General features: G+C 45.0%; 1 protein-coding gene across 3 annotated transcripts in view; it reads left to right on the top strand.

The window, feature by feature from the left end:
- col4a6 (collagen, type IV, alpha 6) overlaps positions 1-27,281 on the top strand; it is a 118,087-nt gene extending 90,806 nt beyond the window's left edge. Inside the window, exons 11-49 of one of the 3 annotated variants that reach the window (XM_041964494.1) lie at positions 201-236; positions 378-419; positions 3,685-3,774; positions 6,205-6,258; positions 6,424-6,486; positions 6,677-6,721; positions 7,089-7,142; positions 7,307-7,376; positions 7,481-7,591; positions 7,720-7,869; positions 8,336-8,389; positions 10,228-10,317; positions 10,441-10,598; positions 10,742-10,924; positions 11,038-11,221; positions 12,544-12,588; positions 14,703-14,774; positions 15,042-15,149; positions 15,630-15,848; positions 15,993-16,151; positions 18,371-18,541; positions 18,629-18,772; positions 18,914-19,036; positions 19,179-19,360; positions 19,442-19,505; positions 19,606-19,680; positions 20,200-20,307; positions 20,408-20,515; positions 20,600-20,671; positions 20,981-21,100; positions 21,196-21,312; positions 21,613-21,774; positions 21,902-22,000; positions 22,134-22,286; positions 22,806-22,922; positions 23,081-23,272; positions 23,397-23,568; positions 23,657-23,771; positions 24,346-27,281. In XM_041964494.1, the coding sequence (XP_041820428.1) occupies positions 201-236; positions 378-419; positions 3,685-3,774; positions 6,205-6,258; positions 6,424-6,486; positions 6,677-6,721; positions 7,089-7,142; positions 7,307-7,376; positions 7,481-7,591; positions 7,720-7,869; positions 8,336-8,389; positions 10,228-10,317; positions 10,441-10,598; positions 10,742-10,924; positions 11,038-11,221; positions 12,544-12,588; positions 14,703-14,774; positions 15,042-15,149; positions 15,630-15,848; positions 15,993-16,151; positions 18,371-18,541; positions 18,629-18,772; positions 18,914-19,036; positions 19,179-19,360; positions 19,442-19,505; positions 19,606-19,680; positions 20,200-20,307; positions 20,408-20,515; positions 20,600-20,671; positions 20,981-21,100; positions 21,196-21,312; positions 21,613-21,774; positions 21,902-22,000; positions 22,134-22,286; positions 22,806-22,922; positions 23,081-23,272; positions 23,397-23,568; positions 23,657-23,771; positions 24,346-24,606 (4,542 nt within the window). In that variant the 3' untranslated portion in view covers positions 24,607-27,281. The remainder of the gene's footprint in view (positions 1-200; positions 237-377; positions 420-3,684; positions 3,775-6,204; positions 6,259-6,423; positions 6,487-6,676; positions 6,722-7,088; positions 7,143-7,306; positions 7,377-7,480; positions 7,592-7,719; positions 7,870-8,335; positions 8,390-10,227; positions 10,318-10,440; positions 10,599-10,741; positions 10,925-11,037; positions 11,222-12,543; positions 12,589-14,702; positions 14,775-15,041; positions 15,150-15,629; positions 15,849-15,992; positions 16,152-18,370; positions 18,542-18,628; positions 18,773-18,913; positions 19,037-19,178; positions 19,361-19,441; positions 19,506-19,605; positions 19,681-20,199; positions 20,308-20,407; positions 20,516-20,599; positions 20,672-20,980; positions 21,101-21,195; positions 21,313-21,612; positions 21,775-21,901; positions 22,001-22,133; positions 22,287-22,805; positions 22,923-23,080; positions 23,273-23,396; positions 23,569-23,656; positions 23,772-24,345) is intronic. The other 2 variants (XM_041964496.1, XM_041964495.1) reach the window with 2 other exon arrangements.
- Positions 27,282-27,432: the final 151 nt, after the last annotated feature.

Genomic DNA, 27,432 nt, shown 5'->3' with positions numbered 1-27,432 from the left:
TTTGTGTTAGAAAGTTACAAAAATAAATATGAAATAAGTATTTTTTATTCTAATATCAAGTAGTGCTGCTGTTACATTGTGAGTTACACGCTGTTTGACAGTAAATGGGTATAAAAATGTCATTACATGTATAGATCTTATGTTTATTTCATTTTAACAAGTTATTTAAGTTAGAATTGTTTCTGATTTTCTGTCTCTAGGGCCCGCCTGGTCCTCCCGGTCCCCCCGGGCCAATGGTAAGTAAAAGAATAGAGTAAAGCGATGTGTTATATTCTATTATAAGGCCCTGAACAGTGGCTGCGCATGTTGTTGCCTCAGTTTTATGGCTTAAAGGTTCTTGTTCCTCCAAGTGCATTTTTAACCCTTGTTGTTTTCAGGGGAGCCGTAGCGACGGATATCAAGGCGAGAGAGGAGACAAGGTACGCTTTGCTAGCTGAAGAGCTCATGTAGACTCACCTGTCTGTAGAAATCAAATCTCACACACACACACACACACACACACACAGAAAAGTAACATCAATCCTCACTTCCACCACAAACAGCAGAAGAATCCTAGTTAGCTCGTTAGCTTTAATGATGTCATCTCAGGTGTTTGAGGTGCAACCAGAGGAAGTGTGAAGTCCACAACAATCAGCGTAAAAGATAAACCTTAAAAGAAGAAGGTGTGAAAGCTGTTCATCATCTCTGCTGTGTTGTTTTCAGGATGTGTTAGCCTAGCGTAGCACAAAAACATGCAACTGAAAAAAATTAGCTCTCCAAAATTCAAAATATGTCATTTTTTAAGCATGTTTTCAATCTATTTATTTAGCTGGCAAGCTGCTTTTCCTTGCAGTCTTTGTGCTAAGCTAAATGTGGCTAACACGTCTCGCACAGTGAATGCAGAGGTTTCAGTTCAGCTTACAGCAGGTCGCAGTAAAGAAACATTCTTCAGAAACTCTTCTGTTTACAGGTGTTAAACACAAACCCTCATTTTTATATATTTGTGCAGTGGATTTATATATATTATTTATGTGATTCCACTTTTATTGAATCATTTTCTCCTTTATATGTCTTTATATGATTACTGTTGTTATTAGTGCTCTGATCTGTTTCACTGTACCTCTGCTAACACACACATAGACAATACTTACACAGTGAAGTGGAAGTGTGTTGACCCCGTGAGGCTGAAACCAGTTCTCATATATCTGTCAGTTTCCTGAAGAGCGTTTCTTTTCTGTGGCCTGATCATGACTTCAGCGCTTTCCCTCGCTTCCTTCACGTAAACATCAGCCAGAGACTAGCGCATCAGAACGGCAGGCTTAGCGTGCTCGAGCTGGGTCCTCGGCGTGTGTGTGTGTATGAGTGTGTATGCATTTACGTTTGTGTGCATGTTTGTAAAATGAACTGGTTGGACACAATAACTGTGCAAACCTGACTGGTGGCGGCTTGGCAACCTGCACTTCCTCCGTCCAACACACATTAATTGACCCTCCGTCCATCCTTCCCTCCGTAACCCCACCCATCCTCCTCTCTCCATCCCCACGGTGACGCAGCTACTGAACTGTTTGTTGCATCCGTTTCCTGTATGATAAAAAGATCACATGAACCTCTACTTGATTCAGTCTGGTTTGTTCTTTCGGGTGATCTGTGCTGCCACTGAGACAAGTCGCAAACTCGCCTGAGACGAATCCTAATCAAATCCCAAATTCAAATAGAAAGAAAGACATGTAGCTCTGAGCTTCTCCGATCCAGAATCTACTTTAAATGCTGTTTGTGAGTTGGCCGGTGGCATCGCACATTTGTTTCCCTCACTGCTGAATGACAGTTCAGAGATTTTACCCCAAAACTATAAAAAAGATTAACTGTTGAAGGGAAATTCCTACAATCCTGACCTGACCCTGCAGCGTTTGGTGGCTTTTAGTATTAAAAGTCTCCCTAAAACAAAGAAAACTGCACTCATGATGAGAATAGAGGAAGCCTTTATGAAAAATGTCTGAGCTGTCACTCTGGAGGTCGACCTGTGGGCTGTAACTGGGTGCTGGAATCACTTGCTCCTACTTCCCACGTTGCACGACATCTTCCCTTTAATCACATCTGTGGGCATCTGGTGGTGAACTCTGGGACTCTCGACTCCACGACCCCCATCCACCCACCCATCTCACTTTGAACACACGAGTACTAACAGTCATCTTCCTCACACACACTGCATGCATGCGATGCTCAACCAGACACTGACTTCAGACAGACGCAGGGTTGAACTGGATGTGGAAACAGCTGGATTCGCTGCTGAGCCTGTTGAAAGACATTTCTGTAGGACGAAGTTCAGATTGCCCCGCGTCGCATTTGTGTCTCTCTTCGAGCCGCGGGGAGAAACGGGCTCGAAATTTAATAAAACTGATCAGCGAGAAAGTCAAGATGAAGCATCCCTGAGCTCTCTCTTCTCCTCTTCACTCTCTCTTCTCCTCTCTCCTTTCACTTTCTTTCTTTATCCCTCCTCATGCTTTTCCTCAGTGATTTTATCGCTTCTTCTTGCAAACATGAAGCTTTGTTCTTCACCTGGAAAACACTCGTTTGACCAGAAATCTTGACTCAGAGTCCACTAACAAGCTTTTTCCATATAAGTGAAAAGTGGACCTTCAAGTTAAGACTTTTTGTCAGACTACTTCTTTTACTTCTTTTCTATCTGTCTGTCTATCTAGTTTGTTTTGCACGCTATCTATTCACATTATATGGCCAAAAGTATGTGGACATTGTGCTTTTAATTCCCTTTTAATCAGCCTTTTTTTCAGTGTTTGGTGAGGAAGTATGATGGATAAAGATAAAAATCGACACAGCAGAACCAAAGATATCAGCTTTTTTACTCCATGCACAAAACCTGGTGCATGCATTACCCACAATGCAACTCAACCACTGACAGCTAGGTTGAAGATTCAGGGGTGCAGGTATGCTCGCAGCTAAGGTAGCCTCTAGCAGAGATGAGGAGTGGGCTGCAGAGGTCTGGTGAGCTCACGTCTTTCTCTCCACACACTCAGATCTTTTTTTTCATTTTCAAACTTGTAGTCTGACTCAAGTGACATCACTTGAGGCAGTTCATCAGATTCCTCGCAGCTTCCTCTGGAGCCACAAAAAGCTTTTTAGCCTGGTCAGAAGACCTGCTAGTGATGAAGAGCTGCCTGCAGGTGCTGCACAGTGCAGAGTTGTAAACGTGATCGCAAGAATCCGGAATTGGAAGAATTGTCAAGATCTGTGTCATTGGAGGCACAGTGGACCTGGTCACTTGTAGGCGATCCAGGGAGGTCTTGCTTCGGCGGGTGGAGATGGAGTTACTGTGCAGTAGTGGAGACCTGCAGCCAGGGTCTTAAAATCTGGTGTTGAGCTTTCCTGGAGGAGTGGAGGCTGGTGTAGCAGCTTGTTAAGGACCACAGTTTTGAAACGGTTGCAGCAATCTCACATGAGGGTAATATCCAGCTGTCCGCATACTTTTGGCCATGTAGTTTATGTATCTTTCTATCTGCTCTTTCTTTGTTTATCCTGCATGTTTTCTTCGTCTTTTGCTGCACCTTCCTCCATCTCTTTTTTATATCCTTCATCTCCTCCTTTTCATCTCTCCTCCCATTATGACCTCCTTTCTCCACCTGTTTCTCCTCCACCCCCACGAATCCTCCTGGTTGGCTAACGGTGTGTTGTGTGTATTTCGGACTCCAGGGCGACGTGGGTCTTCCCGGACCCAGTGGTACTCCCGGCGACGGGTCACTAAGAAGCGAACAAACTCTCACTATCTACAAAGGAGATAAGGTAACACAGCAAGGGAAGGCTAGGAGCAGAAGATGTAGCGCCTTCACAACACACACACACACACACGCACACACACACACACACACACAGATGTGGTGGGGTTTCACTATAAAAATGGTAAAAAGAAGGTCAATAACAGCAGCAGCTGTTTGTTGTGAGAAACTAAAGAGGAAGAGGAGCAGTGATTGCAGCAAACTTTACAGCCGTGGAGGGGAGGAGATGCTGGTGCAGATAAGTGAGGAGGAGATTTGGGGGGAAGGTGGAGGAGAGGCTGGTCCAACCGAGCGTCAGTGCATCTTTTTCTTCACACGATGGAGTTTGTCATTCACGCTTTCTACAAGCAGAGCTGCTCGACTGGAGTTTATATTAAATCTAGTCCTGTTCCAAAGGTTCACAAAGGGATTGAATGGGTGTGAAAATTATAAGGAAAGGAGGTCAAAGCTTATTATAGATAGGATTTTATTTTTGATTTAAGGGTTCAGTCGCAACAAATTTGGTTTTGGACGAGGTTGCAAAATAATGTGGAACAATGTGTTTTTCAATGAAAACATTAGACTGAAGCCAGTTCACTTCAGCAAAGGGAAGCTTGGAGGAAAATGGAAGGAAGTAGTGAGGAGGAAGTAATTACAAGTCCTACATATCTTGAATTCTCAAGAATTTCCTTCTGATTTAATAAAGTTTTATCTTAGTACAATTTAAGTCCTACTAACTTATCTGTTGTAAGTAAGCATAGCCGACCGTTCAAGTCCAAACTATCACGCTTGGAGGTCCATGCTCGACCTTGGAAATAGCAGTCTGACAAAAAAATTCCTAACAAAACATCAGCTAACTTGATGTTTCTGTAGCTTTCAACCACATGTTGTGACCTTCCTCCAGAGATGGAGTTGCTCAGTTGTCAATCATGGAACCCATAGGCTATCCTCTGATGGTGAGTTAGCTGGCCATCAGTGGATTTCATTTTGACTCTTTACTTGCATGCAACCAAAGTCTGCTCTGACATGATTGGTCAACACTACTCAGACTACAAGCAGAAACCAGAAGGCTTCTGATACCACAAGTAAGTACAAAGTTTAGGCTCCAGGATGTCGTAGAAAGCATTGGACAGACGTGTGTGCTTGCTTGCGTTGAGAAAAAAAGCTGAGAAAAGCTGTAGCTTGAATATTTCGACCAGCTCTTCCACTGAGGGGTCACTCAAACCAATCAGCTCCTTTCTGCCTCCAGAGATTCATGAACTAAAACCTAAAGCACTGAACTTCACACTGAGACCAGCCTCTCATCAGCACCCCAAAGAGTCCTCGCCTTCACTCACTGTGTGCGCAGCAGCCCCTTCAGTGGCTTCGCCCACAGTCGGTCTCGACGGTCCCCCATAAACGCCCCAAAATTCTGCTGTTGTTTTCCCGCCTCCTTGTCCCGCCCTCTCCCCGTCGCCACGGTGACCAGCGTAAACAGCTCTCTCTTCCTCGGTTACGGCATCCAGGGCGACGTGGGCTTGCCCGGCGACCCCGGCCAGCCAATGATCAATGGCGTTGTGGAGTTTGTGGGTTTTCCCAAAGGAGACAAAGGAATGCAGGTTTGTTGGAAATTGAAACACTTTTCATGGTCGACATTTCTAACGCAGGATGTCCCACGCTGTGTCCAAGCTGGACAGGCTGTCCAAATACAGCCATGTGTCATCGAACCTTCTGCCTCACCTTTACAAGCCTCTCTTGGTCTTGAAGTCCAGTATTGAGTATTGGCTACCAAACAGCAACCTTTTTAATTTGGGAAGAGACCAAGAGATGACGCGATGGTTTAATTTTCTTTTAACACATAATCCAGGACTTTTTTTTTTTGCAGCACTCAAATTTATTTAATATAATTTAATATACAATAAGGCCATCTCAAGATCTGGAATCAGACATACATTTGGCCACTCAGAAGCAGCGACTGTGTAAAAGGGCTTGTTGTAGCTTTGGAAGCTTTAAATAAAGTTCGTCAAGAAGTGCATAGGCTACTGAGACCACTACAGTTGAGTTTAGTACTGTACGAGTATAAAAGCGCTCTCAGCACTCTGGATCATCCACCCTGGATTCCTCAGCGTTCCAAGCCCAACACAGTGCATCCTCTGAGGGGCTCGATCAGCACTGTGGCTCGTCCTAGAATCTGTTCAACGTCGGCATGATCCGCTAATTACTGCCGTTATCTATGAGGCCAGTTCAAAAGAATGAATTCCTACACTAGCGGTGCAGTTTTTGTTCTTCTCATGTTTCTTCTGAGTGAGATTTTACTGTTCGTGTGTACTTTCAAAGGTAAGTTTAAATACAGATATTGTGTGAGATAATACCAGAACACTGTAAAACCAGAAAACTAGATACAGTCTATTCACTGGGGACTCTAAATACCCCTCTGGGTTTAATTTTCACCTTTGTTCTCTCTCTGTCTCTCTCGAAGGGTGAACCTGGCCCAAAGGGATTCAGAGGAATTCCCGGAAGTCCTGGCCGACCTGTAAGTATTTTCTCCAGCACTGTCAATGTTCAGTGGCCTTTCTGCACGAGCGAATAGAAATATTGGTCATGTGTTAAATGATGATGTCATACCAAACAGACAGAGATCAGTGAGAGGAAATCTGTGTGATGAAACTCAGCTAAGGCTGTTTTTGCTTGTCTTCAGGGACCTTTCGGCTATCCTGGTGAATATGGAGAGAAAGGCATTCCCGGATACCCCGGAGCAAGAGTGAGAGCTGACAGATGACTGTATTCTAGAAGTTTCATACGTTAGATTAAAGATCGTGATTTCTAACTTGTCTTGTATTTAGAAGCATTGCTGTTGTGCTGCTTCCACGTAGAAATGGTTCCTCTTCCTCTCTCACCTTTCCTTTTCCTCTTCCTCTGTGGTGGGTGTCGTCTTTGATTCCACCAAACAGGGTCCTCCTGGTTTCAACGGCCCTCCTGGATCTCCAGGACAACAGGTAGGCTTTTGAAATACTGTATATATACTCAAAACCATAAACAGTGAAGATGGACTGTGAGCCATTATACTGCAACCTAGCCACAGAAAATACAACCTTCTGATTGGCTGACAGGACTCTTCAAGTATAATTCTGGTCAATGGTTTTATTGTATTGCATTAACCACAGCATTTATCTAGCACTACCTCCACTTCTACTGTATTTACTGTTCCTGTGGGAGCACATTTTGTGCTGTATTAGGACTTATAGCATGTAAAGCTGCTTGCTGCATGCTCAAAGGTTCCCTGCAGTGCAGTGTAGTCGTGCATTTTGCAAAAACCCACATCACCTGTGCAGTAAACTCAAACCAGATTTGTTTCTGCCACAGGGATACAGAGGCAACCCTGGTTTCGCCGGGCAGCAAGGATACATCGGACCCAAGGTAACCCTTTTTAAAGAACCCTTTTCCAGCTAGTAGATGCTTATTTGGTTATTGCATTGTGGGACGACAGTGTGCATCAACACGACATTAAGTTAAGCCTAAAGTTTCACGACTTTTTCTTACATAAGATTTTGTTCTAAATTGGTTGCATTTGTGTCTAATAGGGAGACCAGGGAGACCCCGGACCACCAGGACCTCCAGCTTACATTAGTGATCTGGGCACTTCTGTTCAAGGTAACACAAACACCAAAATAATTTAATGGATCGATCAGCGGCTGACTGTAAGTTATCATTTAATATACATCTGTGTTGACAATCTCTTCTCTGATTGGCTGCAGGACCACCAGGTGACGCAGGTTTCAGTGGCCTACCTGGTGCCCCTGGTGACCAGGGACCTCCAGGATTACCAGGAGCACCAGGCCAACCAGGGATTGGAGGTATTGGTTCAGGTAATATTTGCACACTAAGTGGTTTAATAATGATAACTGCAAAAATCTCACTCAGAAGGGAAGAAATGGTTTATTTTCACTCTGAAATATCGATTTATTAAATCAGCCAATCATCTCACCTCGTGCAGGTCGTGGCGGATCCCCAGGTTTTCCAGGGACCACAGGCCCAAAGGGAGAGAAAGGTAGCCAGGGCATACCAGGCTACGGCTCCGAAGGAATCCCCGGCTCCCCTGGACTTCCCGGACCCCCCGGCCCTCCCGGACCTCAGGGTCCTTCTAGTATGTTCACACGGAATCGACTGACAAAAGCTCTTTGGTCCTTCCTTCACAGGTGGTCATCATGATGAGGGCTGCTGTGGGTGAAAAGGTAGAACTCCACAAAGGTCCTGAAGGTCATTGCAGCCAATGAAAGACCCCCAATAGTAGTTATTTTGAAGCTTAGCCGCTGTTTATGTTGTCTGATCTTTATTTGTCTTTGACAAAGCCCTTCGAGCTGGATTCCTTGTATGAAAGCATGATAATAATTACATCTGCTGTGACGAAAATGATGCACAAAGTAAAAACTTCCAGATGAGGATACAGCATCTCTGGACACAGAGACGGAGCTGGCGTGAAAGAATTCACAATGACAAAGTGGATTATGTAAATTTACCAGCCATAAAAGCCAGTTCATCGCTAAAAGTACAAGAGAAGCTAGAAACAGACTTTAAAACATCATGGCTGACACATTTAACTGTCCTCCAAGGCTTGGTCCAAGGTCCCTGCGTCATCCATCCTGAGTGGTCCATCAGGCCCAAAGGCAGGTATCCTAAAGGCGGCCATATTGCTATGATCGCCATGGCAATATTGGGCCTGCAGAAACAAAAGTCCAAGCAACAAACACAACTTTCAGCAGGCAGCTTTTTATTCATGCTATTCTCTGTGGAGGGTGCGGTGGTAAGTACAGCTGAGAAGAGCGGAGGCTACTATAGGCTTCAGACTTGGATGGGAGGATCTCTCTACTCCAAGATGCTTTTCTCATCTTTGGCCACAAGGTGTCGCCTGCTGTGAACATAATTCACAGATTTTATATGGACTTCATGCATGGCAGCCATATTGTTTGCAAACAGGGATTTTATTTCTTATTTTGTCGGCACAAATGCATTAAACGAAGGAAAAAATGGAGACACAAGCTGAAGGAAAAATAATAATAATAACACTGATGATAAACATGCACCCGCTTTTCTTACAGTTTCTTTGGAACATATTTAAAATATTTCATCTCTTTGACATTATTTAAGGTGTTTTACATTCGAGATTCTACATTCTTGCAGCCTCACAAATTCCTACATATGTTTGGTGGCGAGAATCTCAGCTCAAAGGTTACTTACTAAGGTTTCGTCAGCCGTGAACCAAGACAAAGGTTTTTATCTCCCTCCTATTAATGACAACTTGTTGTCATGTGACCAGAGTTCACATTAAAGGGTTAGTTTTGATTCAGTTCAATCAAATTTAATATCAGTTTAAGCATAGGATGTAGAATATTTTCACTGCTTTACCTTGTTGTCAGACAGCCTTTTCCAGTGGGGAACTGAAGACGTTACATCCATCTATGCTCTCTACAAAGCCACCAGACTTCTTTGACAAACACAGTAATTTTACCTTGCAGCACACAGGAGTTGCTAGTCCACCACTGCCTCGGTCGGTTAGTTTGTTTGTGCTACACTGTTTAGTTTGGGTGCAAACTACCGTGTTAAAACATAAAAGTTATAGAAATAACACAAAGAAACTAACCGATAGAGGCAGCAGTAAAGCAGCAACTGCTGTGTTTTGCAATGTAAAATTACTGTTTTTGTCAAGGGAGTCTGGTTTGGACCATGGCTATAGCTTGTGAAACAGCTTCCCTGTAGGAAAGGGCTGTCAGACAGGAAGGTAGACGGCCCTCCAAGGTAAGGACACCTGAGCCAGCTCCATTTGCTGCGCTTGGAAGTTGTGAATCTGCAGTAAGTTGACCTTTGACCTCACATTCTCTTCACCCTGAAGGTCTAGAATGAGCATCCATTCACAGATGGCACATTTACATTTTCACTGGACACAAGACAATTAGATGAGTGTGTATTGTTAGCAGTTTGTTTCCTTTGTTTGTGTAGGTGCCAAACTGCAACAGCCTATGCATGCTGCTTACGGCAGGTAGCTATTAGCCATTAGGGTCGATTTAAAGTCACTGAATGGGTTTATGCTACAGTACAATTCTGTTTTATATTTTAATACAATATAAACAAGTTAATGCTTTTTTTGTTTGTTTTTTAAATAAGCATCTGTCACCTTGCAACAGCTGCTAAACTCTTTCACGTTACATGCTGACCAAAAGAGACTAATCCTGATTTCACACCGTGGCAACAAGCTGCACCTGCACTGTGCTGCTTTAAATGATTCGTGTGAACATTTAGCAATGAGTTGTGCATAAAAAAAGCTCCCTACGTGACAGGATAGTCACAAACATCCATTGTTTTTCCATCTTACATCAGTCGGTGCAATTCAGCTTAAGTTCAAGCTGTGTGAAATCCAAAAAAAAATCATGTGCTCTGTTTTTGTGTTTTTGGCGTCTTTCTTGCTATTGCTAACTTTATGTGGGTGTGTTTGTGTGTGCGCCTGCAGGTTCCCCCTTAGGTATACCCTCTGCTGGACAGCCTGGGTCACCTGGACCCAGAGGAACGCCGGGTAACAGAGGATACAAAGGCTTCAGAGGTACTCACACACACACACACACACACACACAAGTTTAAACTCTTTATCAAGAAACAAGTTAGTCAGAAGCTCTGATGTCCCACCTTCTGCCTTCTCTGTCGCCTCGTTTCCTCCGTCCTCCAGGTGATCCTGGCGACTGTGCCTGCCTGGGAGGAGGCTCCCCAGGGTCCCAGGGGTTACCTGGATCCCCAGGAAGCCCTGGCAGCCCCGGCTTCACTGGACGAAAGGGTGAGGCCGGCGACCACGGTTCACCTGGCTTTAATGGCGTCCCGGGATCTCCTGTAAGTAGAAGCTCTGCTGCCACAGCTTTCATCACACTTTAGGCTGTTGTAGCGCACAGATGTTATATGTTGTAGAGTCTTTAATAGTGTCACGTTTTAAGTTTTCTGAAGGAATTCACAGATTTCTGTCCGTCCTCCTGCAGGGCCGTGTTGGTGACAGGGGCTTCTTTGGTCGTAAGGGAGAGAAGGGGGCGTCTTACTATCCCAACCTGGGTTTGGGGGTGAAAGGAGAGCTCGGATCCACGGGACCCAGAGGGCCTACAGGTGAAACTGGAAAACCTGGCAGAGATGGACTGCCCGGCTTCCCCGGAGCCCCTGGACCCCCAGTGAGTGCTTACACACACAGTGTTCATGTTAATCTGAAGCTTCTCATCTGGCGAGCCATCCTTAAACAACTTTCTCTCCCTTTTCCCGTCTTTCCTCCCCCTCTCCTCCTCAGGGCGACGCTGGCTTCGGCACGTTTGGAGAGAAAGGTTTCCCAGGGTTCCCAGGGGCCAAGGGTCGTCCTGGAGGCGCTGGCGAGCCCGGCATCGGCTACGTCGGAACGCCCGGCTTTCGCGGAGAGCCCGGAGACCCTGGTATATCTGGGTTGCCTGGGCAACCAGGTTTACCCGGACCGAGAGGTAAGTGATGCCAGGGGAAGGAACAACGGAAGGAAAAGAAGAGAAAGGAAGTGCTGGGTGTGTGTGTGTGTGTGTGTGAGCGTGTGTGTGTGCGTGTGCGTGGATGTCAAGCCGTATTCTCCCCCACAGGGTGAAACCCCCGCCCATACATCCATCCCCACCAATCACCATCCATCCTATGTGTACTGTAGTTACCGTAGCAACCTCACCCTAACACCCTAAACCATTAGAGGACATTTCTATGGCACAAACAGCTCCGGGTTCATCTGCCTCGCCGAAGCGGCCGAACTCTCCAGGACCCGAAGGGACGTCGCGGCGCTCGTTAGATTTCTCTACCAAAGCAGCTTCCTGCCCTTCATGCCTCGGCTGCAGCAGCAAACTGTTAACTACACGATTAATGGTCTCCATTAATGTGCTTGTACACCTCTTCTGCAGCCAATAATCTATAATCCATGAAACTGCTTCGTTAGTTGACTGATTGACGCACAATGATGAGATTTTAATGCTGATTGCGCAACAACTACTGTGCTTGTTTAGTCTCAGAGGAAGCGAGAAGACTCACGAATCAGATGATTATTCAAATTGTTTTCCTCCTTCAGAGGAAGTATTTTTATTTTTTATTTCTTTGTCTTTGTTTGGCTGAAATTAGGCCAAAGCAGACAAACGTTTAGGCTGATCTAAGCGTAGCAATAAAAGGACGTCTGGGCAGATCAGATCAGGCGTGAATGTGAACCAGACCACCTTTCCATCCGTTCTTCTTCTCTGAGACTAAATGACACAAAGTCCTCCTCGGCAGCAGCTGGCCACTCATCTTCAGTATGAATGCGTGCTCTCATACCGTGATGCTGACAACTGATTCATTTTGCTCTTAATATGAAGGTTATTGTCACTCGCGTGAGCCGAGAGAAGCCGAGACGAGGCGGCGGCAGCGGAGTCGCTCTGACAGACGTGCAGCTGCAGTTTGTCCTGTCACATCTGTCAGTGTAGCCCCTGTCTCTCGCTCTCTCTCTCTCTCTCTCTCCTCTCATTGGGTGGAATAACCTGTTTTTTAAGCATTTGAATATGCTCTTGCCTTAACTGAATGAGCCTTGAATTAATTGAATGGAAGTGATTGCTGATTTGCTGATATCTGTTTGATGACAAAGAAATTTAATTGCTTTATTGGCGCATGCAAATGACCCTGACTGGCTTTGTATGCTGCCATCTTCTCCTCTCTCTCTCTCTCTCTGTCTCTCTCTCTCTGTCTCTCTCTCTATCTTTCTGTCTCCATCCATCCATCCCTCCACCTCTCTGACCTTCCCTGTGCATGTGTATCTGTCCAGGTGAAAACAGCTGTGGAGGGGTTAATGACGCCGGAGAGGGAACGGGTGGGTAACTAACTTTTTCATCCACCAGCCAGAGTAACGAGCCTGGGACAGTTTGTAGCTTTAGTTTTCAGGCAGCCCGGCCACTGGTGGATTCATAAAGTTTCCCTCGAGCCAAGCGACCGCTTACAGAAGCAGTAGAGCGGGAAATTATACCAACTAGAGGCAAGATTTACTCGTGTTCACACGCTGGCCAGACAGGAAGTGATGGGAAGGGGTGGTGCTGCTCAGGGATTTTGCCAACTTTCACCAGTGAATCAGGTATTGCTACATGCTAACTTCATCATGTGTTCACAATGCAAGCGACTTGGTCGACAGGTCACTTTATTCTGGCTAATGCACTGCCAACTGCAAAAGGATTCGAGATGTACTGACTTCAAAACAAAAAGCACACCGAAAAACTTGTTTTCAGAACATAAAAGCTGGGTTTCACATCATAAAAACTTGGTTTCAAATCTTGTGTCTGACATGAAATCAGGTCACACAAGTCAGAGAAATATTATGTTTGTTATACTTTCAATCAATTTTTACACTAAAACACTGAAAACTTTTACTAGCAAACATCAGATTTAGATTCAGATGAGATTAGGTTAGATTTCTGGTTGTTTTAAATTCTGATGGGTGCATGAAAGTACCTGACATCAGGTTTTCAGTCATTTCAAAATAAAAGCACAGATTTCAAAATAAGTTTGCAAAATTGCTGCATTTACAGCCAGTGAGAAGGAAAAGACAAAAAATAAATATAGAAACCTTGTTGTGAATAATAAGTCTGTAATATTGCATCTTTAATAACAGATATAAACGTGTGTTCATTATACCAAGAAACTGTTTTCCTGGGCCTTTGATTGAAATTATGTTAAAGTTTCTTTTTCCTATAAACTTTGTTGTATTAAAATCCCTTTAGTGAATTTAGACTTTGAATCAACCTCACAGGTAGTCAGCCTACTTTTTAATTTATTTGTATCAGAGATGAATCTAACAGGTAAAATGTTATTTGCAGTGCTTCCGTGTGGCCAGCAGGGGCAGTGCATACACTTCCAGTGACCAGTTGCTGCTTTGTTTGCAGTGTGAACACGTGGTCGGCGTTACTCAAAAGAAAAGTCTGTGGTCATCGAGGAAGAAAGACAAACAGTTGAAGTGGAGTCTTTAATGGCTCCACTCTGTTTGACAGACTCACAGAAAGCAAGTAATTCTGGGAAACGTAGTCTGTTTCTGCATTCTGACAACAACGAGCTCACTGTCAATCATTTGTTCACGACGAGCCGATGGAAGCCTCTCGCTCTTCCACTCTGGCAGAGTCAGTCGATGATTGACAGCTGAGTTTCAGCTTTTAAAGATCCCGTCCAATCAGTGGACAGCCGCAGCTAGTCACGCTCTCCTCTTCCTCCAATCAAAGCTGCTGAAACCTGGCGCATGTTTTCAAGCCCTGCCTCTGCTAAGTGCTTTTAACCAGTGAGGGGAGGGTGGGGGGGCAATGGAAATAATAGAACTCACCCCCAAACAAAAGATTGAATTCATAACTTTTCTAATTATTTTAGCGTGTTCACCATCCTCTGACTTTTTAACTGCCCGTCATTGTGATGAATTTGCTACTAACGACTCAATAATTCTCACGATTAAACTCCAAATTAACCAAAACGAAAGCCGTTTATTTGAGAGCGGCGGAGGCGGCGTGAATGGAGGCGACAGACAATCAACGTTGCAAAAGACATTCACGAGAATTTTCTGGCTGATTGCTACAAAAGATGAACCTTTGTGTGTAGTGTTCTCATTATCACTAAACACGTGCTAGTCTTTTAGCGTTGTTTTGCTAGCTCTCGATAGCTTAGCATAACAGAGCACTTAGATGTAGCTTTGCGCTGCTTTTGTTAATGTGTACTGTGATTCAGACCTGGGCCAAATACTGTTCTTCAAACATCTGTGACAGCATTTAACGTTCTCCAGCTCCGTGGAACCATTTACATGTTTGTAATTGTATCTGGACCAGGTGTGTGTTTTTATCTCTTACATGCAAAGAATGAGTAGCCAAAGTTTCTAGTGTGAGTCCAAGTGTTCACTGTAAATGTCTGTTAAAGTGTATAAAGTGTGATTGCTAACCTATATGTGACTGCTACCAGGCCAAGTGCTGCCTTGCACCATACCTGGTGAGGATGGAGACCCCGGTTTCCCCGGTGTACCTGGACGACCAGGTACAATTCAGCAGATGTGTTTTTTTTAATGTGATGCACTTGTTGTTTCTGGCTGTTTTCACTTCACACATGATTTAGTTTAATATTTTTTGTCTTTTTTTAATTCTGTGTTAGTCAAACTGGAAGGTCTCCAGGTCTTTTTAGACCCACAAATATAAAAGCAGTTAAGGTCCAGATCCACTCAGTTGCTAAAGAGACAGTCATGCCATTTCAACAAAACCAGTATCATCGCTCACAACTGAAGTCATGCGTGTCTGCACCTGTCAGGTTCTAAAGGTCAGCCAGGTTTCCCAGGAGGACCTGGGCGTCCAGGGTTTGATGGTGCCAAAGGAGAGAGGGGAGACCCCGGTTTCGGAGGCCAGCCTGGACCACAAGGTAAACCTGCGCGGTAGCCCGTCTCTGTACTTGTTGATCCAGAGCAGAATCAGTGCCAGTGCTTTACTTTGGATTGATTACAAGTTTCCATTTGCAAGTGACTCACGTCAGACAACAAGGAGCAAACGTGACAAGTGGGAGCTGAGAGAGCAAGCGAAAGCAAGGAAATGTGTGTTTTCAGTTTAGACATGTAAACTTTACTGTTGTTAATCACATGGGTTAAGCGGTTTTTATTCCCTGTTGTTGAAGTGATTGTTGCAGTGATTTCCAGATGTTTCCCGATGGTGTTTGTAGATTAAACAGCTGCTAACTGCTGCTGACATCTGGATGTTATTAATTTTCAATCACAAGTCGCCTCCAGTCGTTATCCTGCTGCACAGAACCAGATGCAGACTGACGCACATGGTTCCTCGCAGAGGGTTTATTGCTGACTAACTCACTGTCAGTACATTACTCTTAATCCCTGTGTCCTCCATGCAGGTTTCCCTGGACCCAGAGGGGACCCTGGAATTCCAGGTGTTCCAGGACAGGGTTTTGATGGAGGCAGGGGGAAAGATGGTAATCCAGGGCGTCCTGGAGCCAAGGGCCAGCCTGGAGAGGTGCTGGGAGCCACACCTGGAGCTCCAGGACGGGACGGTTTACCAGGAATCTCTGGAGACAAGGGCCAGCCCGGCACATCGGCAGGACCTGGTTTACCTGGTGGGTCTGAGACGGAGAGAATCACATTATTACGTTGTGAAATCGGTGGTTTCTGTTATTTAGCTCGTTTAACCAGCAGGCTTAACAAGCAAGAACAGCAGCAGGAACATCTGTGAACGTTTTCTTTCTCTCTTTCTCTGTCAGGTGGGAATGGACGCAACGGTATTCCTGGACTGAAGGGAGAGCGCGGAGTCGACGGTCTTCCTGGCATTCCTGGCGCTCCCGGCGCTCCGGGGGAGCCCACTGGTGGCATTACTGGTCGTCCTGGATCTCCGGGCAACCAGGGACTGAGTGGACCACCAGGTGAGAGAAAAGATCAGCAATGCTGTCCATGTTTGGCCACACGGCGAACCAGACTTCTGTTTAATTTTGTATGAATTTAGAAACTTTAGACTCCATGTTTTACATTGGCGAGACCACCTGTTTGTCTAAATAAAGTTACTTAAAGCTTAATTTATAGCAAAAGAAGAGAAACTGTTATTCAGCTTGATCTTGGCTGTCGTCTTTCACATCTCATTCCTTCACTTCTACCTCTTTTCACCGTATTTCTTTCACAATCCCCCGTTTTTGAATCAGACGCCACAGTTTTGTTCTTGTTGTTTATTTGAACTCTGCATCACCCAAAAGAATGTCTTCTTCTCCTGTTTTGTATTTCTCTTTTGTCTTCCTCCTTTCCTCCCTCCTTCCCACACACCACCACCATTACCTCCATCCATCCTCTCATCCCTCCATCCTTTTCTTGGTGTTGGGTCATTCGCTATAGGCTGCCAAGGTGAGACACTCTCTTCCCCATCCCTCCATCCATCCCTCCATCCCTCCCTCCATCCTCCTGCTGTTAGACCAAACGCTTTGACTGCCTGCTCTCGTTTTCTCATCTGTACGGCACAAAAATGTCCATCTCCGTCCATCATTTGACGGCCCGGTTTCTCTTTTCTGGAATCAAGTGAATGATCAAATTATTTTGCGGAAGCTGGTCATTTAAGGACCGTTCACTTTGCAAATAATTAAGCTTGTTTGCTTGTTTCAGATCATTGCAGTGTGAAGGTAACTTGTAGAAGATCAGAGTGAACAGTTTGGCATCATTTGCCTGCAGAGAATATTTTGGAAACCGTCTCTCGATGGCTTCTTACGTTTGATCGTACTGCACCATCTTCCTAAGCAGATGGCGCTGTTTTGGAACTGTAGATTCAAATTTCCTTTTTTTTTTGAGCACCTTAAAGACTTCTCATCCATGTTGGCATGAAAGTTAAGACTGAAAGTTCATTCTTGACCTTATTTTTAGGCAGTTAGTTCATGCGCTTGTGGAAAGCTGGGTTTTAATTTGGCAAACAACCGAGGTGACTTTCGTGTTTCTTCTTCATCTTACAGGCTTCGTTTTCACAGCGTGCTATTTGAATGTAATGCCCTGAAAGAAATCGCAAAACAAACTCGTGAAAAAGATTGTTGCAAACCTAAACTAAATCCAAGCTCAACTAAAACGATATTGCCTCATAAAAATGAAATCTAAAAGTTACATTTAAAGCTTAAAAACCAGCATAACTGGTCTATAAGTACTGATGGATCGTCTCTGCATGCATACATGCAAAGATATGCACTCATGTGTTTACATGAGGGCTTACTTAACGGTCAGAAGAGTGGCTCCAGATGGACATTTTAGCTGTGAGAGATTCAGAAACAGGAAGTCCTCTTGAGAAATGTCACTGCTGATGTTTGGTGTTATTTTTGCAGCCAGCACTAACCCTCGTAGTGTTTACCGCGTTGATTGCAACAGGCTTGTGTGAAGTTTTTTGCCTCAAATGCTGTTTAACAAGTCGCTGCATCAGTGACCACATTAGATGCATTTTCCGCGCTCTTAAAAAAAGGCCTGTTCAGCTCATCCCTTAGATGCTCCTCATGACTGACAACTTAGACAGACGTGCTGAGTTTAACTGGGTGTGTTGAACATGGCTTCTCTTTTTAAGAGTGTAAACAGTAGCGGGTAGTGTGCTATCCTGTAGGACAAACAAACATTAGGCTGTTGAACGTTGCTAATTCAGCCTGGAATTGCACTTGAGTTCCTTCTGCATTTTCACAAAGTCGCTCAGAATAATCTCGGATTTGATCGAGCAAATTTGTGACCATTTTAAACTTCAATGAAAGTGCAATTGCAGCCAAAACAAGGCAATGAAACAATGTAACGGGACATGTGTGTTTACATTGTTGTCTACTTTTTTGCTTTTTGTCAAATAATGTGTGTGTTTGTGTGGTGTGATGTAATTCATGAATTGATTTGGTTGTGTGGGAGGTAAGTTCATTAAGGTAAGTTTATATTCATTGGCTTTGAGTTGTTTTAACTTTATATGTTGTGTGTCTAAATTAAAGCGTTCATTTAAATATACTTTCTATTAATACTGTTTTTTTTTTTTTACAAATCTTGCCCATATTTCCAGTTAAAATGTAGATGAAGTCTGAATCTCTCTCCGCCTTTCTTTTGTCCGTCTCGCCGTCCTTCATCTGTCCCGTCGTCATCCATCCATTGCCAGGTTTCCCTGGTCGCAAGGGAGAAAGAGGAGACCCAGGTTTCCCAGGGCCCGCTGGAATGAAAGGAACTCCAGGACTGCCCGGCACTCCTGGATCACCAGGGCCAAGGGGACCTCCTGGACCTCCAGGACCAGGAACTAGAGAGGGAATCCCAGGAGTGCCAGGAAGGAAGGGTATGCTGGCGCTATTATTTAATAGCTTCTTACTTGAAACATGTTCTCACGGAGACTACAACATTTTGTCCCGCTGTCTTTCCACAGGTGAGACCGGTTTCCAAGGACTGATGGGTTTCCCTGGACTACCAGGTCGTCCTGGAACCCCAGGCTTTTCCGGAGGTAAAGGAGCGGCAGGAGGGCCAGGAAGAGACGGACTCCCCGGTGGTCCTGGATACCCCGGGCAGAAAGGTAGAGTCAGTTAAAAATTGCTGCTTACAACTGCAGTTCAAAAGCAGCATCACAAGGATCCACTAAAGGCCAGAAGAAGTTGGATAGGGGGGTCTACAGCCTGTGAGTGATGCTAACACCCATGTGGGTTTACTTCTGTAGGTGAAAGAGGATTACCTGGCCGCCCCGGCCTAGCCTCTCCTGTTTTTCCGTCAGAGTATGTGGAGAAAGGAGAACCTGGAACCCCCGGAAGCAGTGGACTTCCTGGCTTCCCCGGACCCAGAGGTAGCACTGCTTCCTGTTTATTTTTTTACTAGTGACAGCTGAGATCCTGACTGTAAACATGATGTTGTGTTCAAATGTAATTCGAAATCTGTCATTTCCTGATGAGCTGATTCAGATTTTTCCACGCTGTGTCTGGCTTCAGGTGATAAGGGTCTGCCAGGTCTGCCCGGACGTCAGGGTCTGCCTGGACTTCCCGGCTTCGCTGAGCAGAGTAAAGGACAGCCGGGACAGCCTGGGTTTCCCGGGCGCTCCGGATCGCCAGGCTACCCCGGACCGAAGGGAGAAGCCGGAATCATGGGATTCCCCGGAACATCTGGAACTAGGGTAAGAAAAGGCACACACCTACAAACAGAAACATGTAGCAAGTTCAGCCAATGAGATCCAAGTTCTGATGACTGCTTGCAGGGTGATGATGGTGCACCTGGTTTACCTGGAAACCCTGGAGAATTTGGTCGGCCTGGTGGCAAAGGTGAGCATCAATATCCTGCCACACATGCCAAAAAACATCCTGCAGCCAGAATAATTCAAAGCATAAATCCAACCATTGACTCTCATGTTTTGTTCCTCAGGTCAACCCGGAGACACATTTGGTTACCCTGGAGCTCCAGGAGCTAAAGGCCAGTCAGGAGACTCAGGCTACCCAGGTACCCGCCACCTCTTACCTGAACATAACACTGTTTCATCTGGAATGACCAACAGTGGCTCCTTTAAACAGCTTTCAATGGAAGACATAATGGTTAAAACCCACGATCCACCACTTAGTTATTTACATTTAATGAAACAAAGGAAATCTTTTTAAAAAAACTATTTTCTGCTGATTCACACTTTGGCTGCACCTTAACTCTGGATTTTATTGCCTCCTTTTTGCTTCTCTGGACTACAATAGATGCTTACACTACATTTGAATGCACCCCCCGTTCTACCAGACAACAGTTTCTGTTTAACCCGTTTGTAGGTGCCTTCAACCACAGACTGTTCAATAAAGAAAAGTGGCATCAATGCAGACGTGGTTGAAACCTGCATTCTGTCTAATGGCCAGCAGGGGGACTTTTTTTCACCAAACTTTGGTTTATATTTCTGATGCTGAGAATATGAAAAAGAGCTGATCTCCAAACTCCTTTGAATTTCTGACACATGTGATACGTGATTGATGTCTTCTGAAGGCGGCCGTGGCAATGACGGCACTCCGGGTGACAACGGCTTTCCAGGAGGCCCAGGCTTCCCCGGGACAAAAGGAAGTCCTGGTGAAGGAGGACGGCCTGGAATAATGGGTGAGAGACCCCGACTGTGACGAAGAAACCTCACATGACCCCTTTCTATATTTCCCTCAGAGAGTCACATGGTAACATATTTGCCTCGTACCTTCTGCAGGCTCCCCCGGTTTCCCCGGGCCAAAGGGCCAGCCCGGCTTCCCGGGAAGAAGAGGACCAGACGGGTCTTCCGGTCTGCCTGGACGTGATGGAGGTCCTGGAGCCAAAGGTGAGAGAAGTACCAGTTTACAGTCTGCTTTTAAATGAGACAAGATAACACATCAGTGACGAACTCTCTGTTGTGTTTTTGCAGGTTTGCCTGGATCACCTGGTTTGGATGGACTTAATGGCCTTGGTGGACCTAAAGGTCTCACTGGAACCCCAGGCAAGGACCCCATTACCCACACCAGAGTCTGATGACACATTTCTTTTTACAGATAGCTGTTTTTCATAGTCTGATGAGAGTCGATCCATTTCAGACTAAGATGATGGACAAACAATAATCACAGTGCCATGGTTAGCTGCTCATCTTTGTTTCTTTGGTGACCAGGATGCTCATGCTTGCTCCTGTGTACAAGCATCCTGGTCACCATAGAAACAAACCTGAGGAATAAACGATAAGACGCAGCAGTGATGCTGCAGTTTGCAGGTGTCGAGGATGAGCTGTGGAACATTTTGTTGTATTTGTTTGCAGGTGTGAGCGCTGGAGGTCGCCCAGGTGCTCCTGGTGTTCCAGGGTTGAAGGGAGAGAGAGGCATCTCCTACCCCGGAGGCCCAGGCTTCCCCGGACCGAAGGGAGAGAGAGGACAGTCGGGTGAGTGAGACTTCAAGGACATTAGAAATGCTGATTGAATGGAAACAAAACCATATAAAGTCAAAATAACGACTGCTTCTTTGCTTTTGCGTCAGGTGGTCCTGGATTCCCAGGGTTCCCTGGTCGGCCCGGACCTCCTGGTGAGACTGTGGGCTCAGATATTCCTGGACCTTTGGGGGACCCCGGCCTCCCTGGACTGGATGGAGAGTATGGTAAATACATTTTATCAACCTAGTTTCCTTTCCTTTCCTTTATTCAAACCATTTTTCTTTCCTGTTTCCTTTCCTATGTTCTTTCCTTCCCTTCCCCTTTTCCATTCTGTTTCCTTTCCTTTTCTATCCCTTTCTTTCCTTTCTTTCCTTTCCTTTGTGTCCTTTTTTTCTTTTCCTTTCATCAACTCATTTTCTGTGTGGGGTTTTTTTTATCTTTGCTTTCCTTCCCTCAATCCAACTTCCTCTCCTCTCCTCTCCTCTCCTCTCCTCTCCTCCTTCTAACCCTCCTCTGTCCTCCAGGTTTCCAGGGTCCTCCAGGTCCTCCTGGGCCACCTGGTCCAGGCACAGCCCAGGGAGACAGAGGGGACTCCGGACTCCCAGGCTTCCCCGGCTCGCCCGGCAGGAAAGGAGAGACAGGCGGCTCCGGAGGCTCTGGACTTCCTGGCAGTCCCGGATTCAAAGGTGAAGTGGATCTTTAAATAAAGATGCGACATAATCTCATAAATCATAAAAAATAACCAAACATTTCTGTTTCTTTGTGTTTCTAAAACAAAATGATAAATAAATAAAATGTATTTTTGCTTTTCAGGAGAACGAGGTGAGACCGGCTTCAGTGGAGGTCCAGGCCTCAAGGGTTTCCCCGGTGACTCTGGTTACTATGGAAACAAAGGAGCCAAGGGATTTCGAGGTAGCGGGACTTTCGTCTTTTTCCAGTTTACTGTTCCACCAGTATCCCGTCTTCTTTCTGCTCAAACCTTCATCCTGTATTTTTCCTCCACCCTTCACCCTTCCTCCATCTTTCTCCACCTCTTCCTCTCCAGGGCGTCCTGGCCGTAAGGGAATCCCTGGCGTCACGCTGCCGTTGCCACCGCGAGAGTTCCAGCGACCCTTCGGAGAAATGGGCTTTCCCGGTGAAAACGGAGGCTCCGGCACCCCCGGAGAGCCCGGTCAGCCTGGAATGCCCGGACGTCCAGGTGAGGAGTGAAAGACCAGCTCTTAAAACGGCCCTTAAACACATCATGTTATCATCGTAGTGTTAGAAATACGCTTGTTTGCATTCTTGCTTTGATTTAGGTGAGAAGATTGATTCCGCTCTCATGCCTGTCTTTTAAATATGAGTCAAGGGCCAGAAGACAATTAGCTTAGCATAAAGGCTCACCTAGCTCTGTCCAAAAGTCAAAAAATAATCTAGGAAGTCCAAGAAATTGACAATGAGATCTAACATGTTCATGAACTTTAGAGGTGCTGGTGGGCAGAGCCAGGCTAGCTGTTTCTACCTGTTTCCATTCTTTATGCTAAGCTAAGATAACCAGCCTCACTCTTAGCAGACGTATGAGAGTGGTATCAATCTTTTGTAGCAAAAACAATAATAATAATAATAATATAAACTTCATAATTAAGTGTAATACAGTTCATCCTGTGGTCAGAGAGGCTGGAACATAATGAAGAGGATTTTGAAATTAAATGATAATTAAGGTAAAACACTCCCGCAGGTCCTAAGGGTCGTCCCGGTTCTGTGGGTAAACTTGGCAGGACTGGATCACCTGGTCTGCCCGGATCTATCGGTGACCCCGGACCCCCTGGTTTCCCTGGACCAACTGGAGAACAAGGTCAGCAAGTCTCTGTCTGTCACAGATGAAGCTTATTTCCAAACAACAAAAACCCTGCTCTTTAACCTGGTTATTAACACGTAAAACAACACGACTCCACTAACAGCAGCATTCAAACCTTCTCTCCATCCCAACGTCTGCTCACATTTCTCCCTCAGGTCTCCCCGGTAACGCCGGTCGTCCCGGCGCTCCCGGCAGCGTCGGCCGCAGCTACAGCATCGGCTACACTCTGGTGAAGCACAGCCAGGACTCCCAGGTCCCCATGTGTCCTCAGGGCATGGCCAAGCTGTGGGACGGATACAGTCTGCTGTACGTGGAGGGACAGGAGAAGGCCCACAACCAGGACCTCGGTATGGAAACACATCAATAACACGTTGTTACAGCCGTGTGACGATGGTCTGGCACAGCTGCTTCCTGTCTGCCCATCACTTCCCACAGTGCATGTCATCCTCTGTCTTCTCTGTGTCCGTCCAGGTCAGCCAGGGTCATGCCTCCCCAGGTTCAGCACCATCCCCTTCCTCTACTGCTCCCCCAACGAGGTCTGCTACTACGCCAGCCGCAACGACAAATCCTACTGGCTCTCCACCTCAGCATCCATACCCATGATGCCCGTGGCCGAGGGGCAGATACAGCCTTACATCAGCAGGTACGGAGCCCTCTTGTGTCGTCTGAGGTGGGGTGTTGGTCACGCTGCCACACAGGTGCATGTCTTTAATGGAGCTGTTTCCCTCCAGGTGTTCTGTGTGTGAGGCTCCGTCTCAGGCCGTGGCGGTCCACAGTCAGGACTTGACCATCCCCACCTGTCCCCCCGGCTGGAGGAGTCTCTGGATAGGATACTCCTTCCTCATGGTACACTAAAGGCTCTTAATAAGCATTTTTTCATGATTCTCTGGAATACAGCGGTGCAAGCAAATACATTTTAGTTTGATGAGTAATGCTCGCTATGCTTTAAAGAAATATGTAGTTTTTAGTTTTGATAAATGCAAAAATTACAGGTGAAGAGAGCTGTCTTTTCAAAATAATATGTCCTATACTTGATAAATAATTACCAGCTAAGACACTGCTCCCCACCACCACCAGGGGTCGCCAAAGCATCACAGGGGCTCGTGAGGCTTTCTTGATTTTAAGGGGTGTGGGAATTTTTTTTTTTTTTATCTAGAGTCAAGCTATAGCTCCATATTTCAATCATATCTATGAAGACATGAAGACTTTTGTCACTCAGTCACCGCATAGGTAAGAATTGAATCATCAGCTCTGTCTAGACCTGTGGGAGTGGAATCTGGACCACACCCAGTTTTTGAAAGCCTTTACATTTGCTCATCTAAAAAGTGCTCAGCAAACAGGAAGCGTTGCATTTGGCTTCCCTGCAGAAGCAGAAACAATAAAGAAAGAACTCAAAATGTTGTAAATCTCTGGTTTGCAGCACACGGCAGCCGGCGCTGAGGGCGGCGGTCAGTCCCTGGTCTCTCCCGGCTCCTGCCTGGAGGATTTCCGCGCGACGCCGTTCATCGAGTGCAACGGAGCCAAGGGCACCTGCCACTACTTCGCCAACAAGTACAGCTTCTGGCTCACCACCGTGGATCCCAGCCAGGAGTTCGTCTACTCGCCGGCGCAGGAGACCCTGAAGGGAGGCCAGGAGCGCTCCAAAGTGAGCCGCTGCCAAGTCTGCAGCAAGATCTTGTAGTAGGAGTAGGAGAGTGGAGGGAGGGAAACATCAGGTAACACCTCAAAGGAAAAAAAACAGGTGTTGATGATGGAGGATGAGATGATTTATCGAGAAATCTTTAAAAACAAGAACATGTGACTGACTGAAAACGAGCCCCTCTCCTGCTTCACCGGTGGTTTCAGAATCGAGTCGAACAACTTCGGCCCCATTTTTAGAGTTTTTGACCTGCTTTAGGAATGAATGGCTTGTTAAAAAATAAATAAATAGAAGAAGAGTAGGAGGGAGGAAATGGAAAGAGGAGGGCTCCGCTGTGGTTGCTCTTCTCCAGGTTATCACTGACAATGGTGCTATTGTTTATGTCCTTTGTGTCTATTTTGTGTCTGTTTTCTCGTTACGGTTTTGGCGAGAATCATTCTCGGCTACCTCGGAGAGTGCCACCCCCTTTGGATAGCACTGCCCCGCTTACACGTGTCGCTTCAGATGGGTCCGTTCATGCAGGAGAGTCGAGCATGTTTAAACCTTTTCCCAACTGATCTGACTGAAGTGGACAATTCCGGTTCAAACACACGTTTTTAGCGACGCAGCCGTCGCAAAACTTTTATTTCCTGCTGGCTGCAACCTGCTTTATGTCCCACCTTATGTTACCCCTGTCGCCCTCTGGTGGTTCTGCATGCTTTGCAGGAGTGACTCCGTTGGTTATCATTCATTTCGTTACATATTGAGATCAGATTGCCGAGATTTGACGCTTGCTAGTGAACAATTAGTGCACATTTTTGTCTTCTTGAAAGTTGCATTAATATTAATGTCTTTTTAAAGGAAATGCATCTGAAAGTAAAAATCAGACACAATTAAGAGAAAATGATAAAGATATAAGTACTTTTATGCTGCATAAAATGTAAAGACTGAGGAAAGAAAAACAACTTTTCCAGTCAGAACTTTATATTTTAAATCACTCTCCTGTTTATGACTTCTATGTTTGCGCATCTTTTTCATGTGGATTCTATTTTCTAACACCATAGCAAATAACATTTTCAGATGTCAGCTATGAAATCGCACATATTTCTGCCTCTGAAACAGTGAGAGAAAACATACCCGACAAAAAAGGGCAACTAAAGTTTCACTTTAATAGATTTATTATTGCAAGCAAGTTGCAACTCTCGACAAGCTGATTTTCATATCTTACTTTTTAAACCAAACCACCACCCTGGAAACAGTTGTTTGAGAAAACAACAGCTTTTATGATGACGCTGTAATGTAATCTACTCATAATTTGCATGACCGTGCAAAAACGTGCAAATTGACCAGTGCAGCCTTTCAACTTTACATTTTTCATGTTTCATGTGCCTGTGATCTCTGCACACTTCACAGTCTGACTCTATGGTGCTACAATACCCTGACAGTTGACTTGAAAGGCAACATTTCAAACACATTCTTATTAAACTGCACGCAATAAAACAGCTAACCAGCACTTTCCCTCTAAAAGCAGAACGTGTGCAGCAGTTAGCAGTAGTAATGAATGATGTGAATGAGGCCACCCATTCATAGATATTGCACTGATGTGAACTCATGTGGGCTAGAATAATAAACAAGGCAAATCAAGGGGCTGACTTCCTCTCCATCTCCACCTTCACAGGCTTTCATCTTTATGTTGTGACCAAAACAGTGTTTTTTTGTTTTGTTTTGTTTTTTAACCACAGTTAACCCTTCATTCATGCTAAATTTGCAACAGGAAACCAAACACACACACTCTCTGATAGATTGTTAATTATTGCTGTATATAGTGCTTTCTGTATTTCCCAGCAAAGTATATTAGAGCAAAAGTCTATAAAACTGTTGGCTCTTTATTTTTTATTTTTTTTTATTCCAATCAATGTGTCTTCTCTCTGTCCTTGGATAAGAAGGAGGAAGAAGTTGTCCATGTTCTGTCTGTAAATGTAGATTCTGCAGCCATATTGCAGTTGCAGTTGCAAAGACATATCAGAACAGAATTTACCTTTTTTTATTTTTTACATTGAATTTGGTTTGCAATGTAAATTAAAAGTCTCAAATGACTTGCTGTAGTATGCAAAGAAAAGTAAGAGCAGAATTGATCATTTTTTACATTGAGTTTGGTGTGGAATGTAGATTAAGCCTGACTCTGTTGATTCTCCTCTTTCGCATTATCCTTGGACAGTGGAAGCTACTGAGTGACTTGTAACCACTATGACCACTGCGTCGAGCACATCGCTCTGACTCTCGGCTGGTAGCCCTGATTTTTTTTTGTCACATTTTGCTTCTTTTGTTTTATTTTTCTCTCTTTTTGTCAGCTGTTTTGTAATCTAGATTGTAATTATTTTACTTAAGTCATGATACTATCCCCTGGTTTTATTTACTGAGATGGGAGGGAATGGGAAGGTAATGATGTGTACATTAAATATTATGAAAAAAAAATGCCTTTAGGATTATGTTTTTATATGGAAATATATTCACTGCTGATTATTTAACAGACACAACAGCTGTTTTGTTGTCTGTTTGGTCTTCACCCCTTGTTCCAAACCAAGAATGTTTTATGCAGCAACATACTGAAAGTGGCTGGAGTGACGGAAAAGAAATGCAGTTCTCCTCAAAGAGGATCCATAACACGAAATGGTAATAACATGTCTGTTACTGTAATGTGTATTTCTGTGCTCACACACTTTGAAATAAAGTCTTTAAACTAACAGAGTTTCTGCAGCAGAATTATTCAGAAAACTCAGAAAACAACGAGGTATATGTCAGCATGAATCCCAACTCACCTCCCACCTGACCAGGTCTAAGATTTCTGCAAATGACTGATCAATTAATCAGTTAACTGACAACTGCAGG

Source organism: Chelmon rostratus, chromosome 23 (assembly GCF_017976325.1).
Source record: "Chelmon rostratus isolate fCheRos1 chromosome 23, fCheRos1.pri, whole genome shotgun sequence".
Lineage (NCBI taxonomy): Eukaryota > Metazoa > Chordata > Actinopteri > Chaetodontiformes > Chaetodontidae > Chelmon > Chelmon rostratus.
Note: the sequence above shows the minus strand (reverse complement) of the source record. Positions and strands in the feature narration are given on the sequence as shown.